General features: G+C 39.3%; 1 protein-coding gene across 1 annotated transcript; it reads right to left on the bottom strand.

The window, feature by feature from the left end:
- Positions 1-1,463: 1,463 nt before the first annotated feature.
- LOC116476238 (NADH dehydrogenase [ubiquinone] 1 beta subcomplex subunit 1) lies at positions 1,464-2,012 on the bottom strand. Its single transcript, XM_032165917.2, has one exon. It carries the CDS (start codon positions 1,855-1,857, stop codon positions 1,537-1,539), a length of 321 nt encoding a protein of 106 aa, XP_032021808.1. The 5' UTR covers positions 1,858-2,012; the 3' UTR covers positions 1,464-1,536.
- Positions 2,013-3,351: the final 1,339 nt, after the last annotated feature.

The following is a 3,351-nucleotide window of genomic DNA, read 5'->3' as shown; positions in this document are numbered from 1 at the left end:
TGCCTGGTAATCTAGAGAATTCTCTCAGATCATGTCCAAGACCCTCAAGGCAAGACCTCTATGAGTCTGCAAAAATCACAGCATTACTGGGCTTGGGGGTGTCCCTTAAATAAAAATAGCTTAGATCTCAATACCAAGTCTTTGCAAATACCTGAAAAGCCTTTCCAAAATGGACAGGTACAAATAAACTCAGACAGGGAAGATTATAATAAATACCTAACTCTTCAACGCACAGATACCAAAGAACATCTACAAGTATCAACACCACCCAGGAAAACAGGACCTCACCAAATGAACTCAATAAGGCACCAGGGACCAATCCCGGAAAAACAGAGATATGTGAACTTTCAGACAGAGAATTCAAAATAGCTGGTTGAAGAAACACAAATAAATTCAAGATAACACAGACAAGGAATTCAGAATTCTATCACAAGAATTATTTATGGGATCTAAAAATCAAAATAATTGAACTCATGGATATAGAGAGTAGAAGGATGGTTATCAGAGGCTGGGAAGAGTAATGGGGCCTGGGAGAAGGATTATTAAAAGGTTAAAAATAGTCAGATGAATGAATAAGTGCTACCATTTGATAGCACGAAAGGGTGAGTATAGTCAATAATAACTGCACATTTTAACATAACTTAAAGAGTGTAATTTAATTGCTTGAAACTCAATACATAAATGCTTGAGGGGGATGGATATCCCATTCTAATGATGTGCCTATTTCACGTTGCATGCTTATATCAAAACATCTCGTGTACCCCAGAACTATATACAGCTATTATGTACCCATAAAAATAAAAAAATAAAAAGAAAATGTCCTTCAATTTAGGATATTAGTCTTTGAAATTTTATTCACAAATTGATCCAGTTCCTTTTCCTCGCTTTCTTCTTTGAAGTTGTCTTTTAAAGTATTCTACCTCATAGACTAGTATTATTTTGTATTTTATCTTACCTCTTTTGTTTTAGTTTTGCCCTTGAGTAGATGTTCTCAAATTTATCTTCCAAACCTTCTGGTGAAAAGTAAATTATTTTAATCATATTGTGAGTTTGCCAAACTCTATTTTTGTTCTTGCTGCTACTTGAATGAAATCCACATTCTCTAGTCAGCTACATCAATAGCCACTGTCTCTCTATTTTTCAGTTTTCAGAATTGTGTTGCTGCTTTTTTTCTTTCTTGTTCTCTTTACCGTGAAGAGTTAGCCAATTTAAATCTTATTTTTAAAGATAGACTTTACTTTCAAAGCAGCTATATGGTCACAGAATAATTGATTAGAAGGTACACAGATTCTCTATATACCCGTTGTATCCATATATGCAAGCTTCCCCTACTACCAACATCTCACATCACGGTGGTACATTTTTTACAATTGATGAACCGACATTGACAAATCGTAATTATCTGAAGTCCATAGTTCATATTAAGTTTCATGCTTGATGTACATTCTTCTTTTTTTTTTTTTTTTTTTCAGGTTCTTCATGTTTTTATTTCTCTCAGAACTTTAAGATGTGAACATTCGATAATCCAGCCAGTCTTTACTTCCAGGTAACTTCTTCACTGGGTTGCAAGTCCCTTTTAAATAACATACTCTTGTTCCGGAAGGCAGTTAGCCGTTCATCACTCTTTGTGTCCAAATAATATCCAATGACAAATCCCATGGGGACAAGAACATGAACCCAGTGGTCTCGCACAATCTGAAGTAAGTTCACCATGATAGCTGCAGCCTCAGTGCCGACAACGACCCCGAGACCAAGGGCAACGGGGAACTCAGCCACCTGCGCCAGTGGAAGCTGCGACCTCGGGACCTGCCATTCGCCGCGCCCGCACGGAACAGAGGGGTGACGCCAGCAAATCATACTACTTCTTCCTCCTCAGGGTTGACTCCTCTCATTTTTTTTAGTAGAAATTATTACCAATAATTTCTGAATAAAATTTCGCTCCACGCAGACGAGGCGTGCAGGCGTGAGCGCCGTCGCCTTCCCACAGCACCGTGCCCACCCCCCGGAGATGGTCTCGCCCTGGGTCCTCCTCGCTTGATGTACATTCTACATGTTTTGACAAATGTATAATGACATGTATGTATAATTACAATATCATACAGAATACTTTCACTGCCCCCAAATCCTGTGCTCCACTCACTTATCTTCCCCTTCCCTCTAACTGCTGGAAATCATTGCTTTTTAAATTATCTCTATAGTTTTGCCTTTTCTAGAATGTCATATAGTTGGAATTATGCAGTATGTCATCATTTCAGATCAGCTTCTTTCACTTAGTAATATTTGTTCAAGTTTCCCTCATGTCTTTTCATGGCTTGATTGCTCGTATCCTTTTTTTTTTTTTTTTTGAGATGAAGTCTCGCTCTTGTCCCCAGGCTGGAGTGCAATGGCGCAATCTCGGCTCACTTCAACCTCTGCCTCCCGGGTTCAAGCAATTCTCCTGCCTCAGCCTCCTGCGTAGCTGGGATTACAGGCGCCTGCCACAACGCCCTGCTAATGTTTGTATTTTTAGTAGAGATGGGGTTTCATCATGTTGGCCAGGCTGATCTCAAACTCTTGACCTCAGGTGATCTGCCCCACTTGGCCTCCCAAAGTGCCAAAGTGCTGGGATTACAGGCGTGAGCCACCATGCCCAACTGCTCCTATCTGTTTAACACTGAATAATCTTCTATTGTCTGGATGTACCACAAGTTTTTAGAAATCCATTCAACTACTGAGGGACATCTTGATTACTTCCAAGTTTTGGCAGTTATGAATAAAGCTGTAATAAATACTCATATGGTGATTTCTGTGTGGAAAAAAAGTTTTATACCAAAGGTCAACTAGATTTTTGTTTATCCTCTATATTATATTCTAGGAGATTTATAGTTTTGCACTTTACATTTAGGTAAATAATCCATTTTGAGTTAATTTTTGTGAAAGATAAAAGACCTGTACCTAGATTTATTAATTTTTGCATGCAGATGGTTGCATTTGTCTGTTTTCATGCTGCTGATAAAGACATACGTGAGACTGGGAAATTTACAGAAGAAAGAGGTTTAATGGACTTACAGTTTCACATTGGTTGGGGAGGCCTCACAATCATGGCAGAAGGCAAGAAGGAGCAAGTCACATCTTACATGGATGTCAGCAGGCAAAAAGAAAGCTTATGCAGGAAAACTCCCCCTTATGAAACCATCAGATTTCATGAGACTCATTCACTATCATGAGAACAGCGTGGGAAAGACCCATGCCCATGATTCAATCACCTCCCACTGGGTCCCTCCCACAACACATAGAAATTTAAGATGAAATTTGAGGGGGGACACAGCCAAACCATATCATTCCACCCCTGGCCCTTCCTAAATCTCATGT

This window comes from Hylobates moloch, unplaced genomic scaffold (genome assembly GCF_009828535.3).
Source record: "Hylobates moloch isolate HMO894 unplaced genomic scaffold, HMol_V3 SCAFFOLD_2, whole genome shotgun sequence".
Lineage (NCBI taxonomy): Eukaryota > Metazoa > Chordata > Mammalia > Primates > Hylobatidae > Hylobates > Hylobates moloch.
This window is presented reverse-complemented; position numbering and strand designations above follow the sequence as displayed.

Excerpts from the sequence above, each read along its gene's own strand:
- LOC116476238 (XM_032165917.2), bottom strand. The coding sequence starts at position 1,857 with ATGATTTGCTGGCGTCACCCCTCTGTTCCGTGCGGGCGCGGCGAATGG.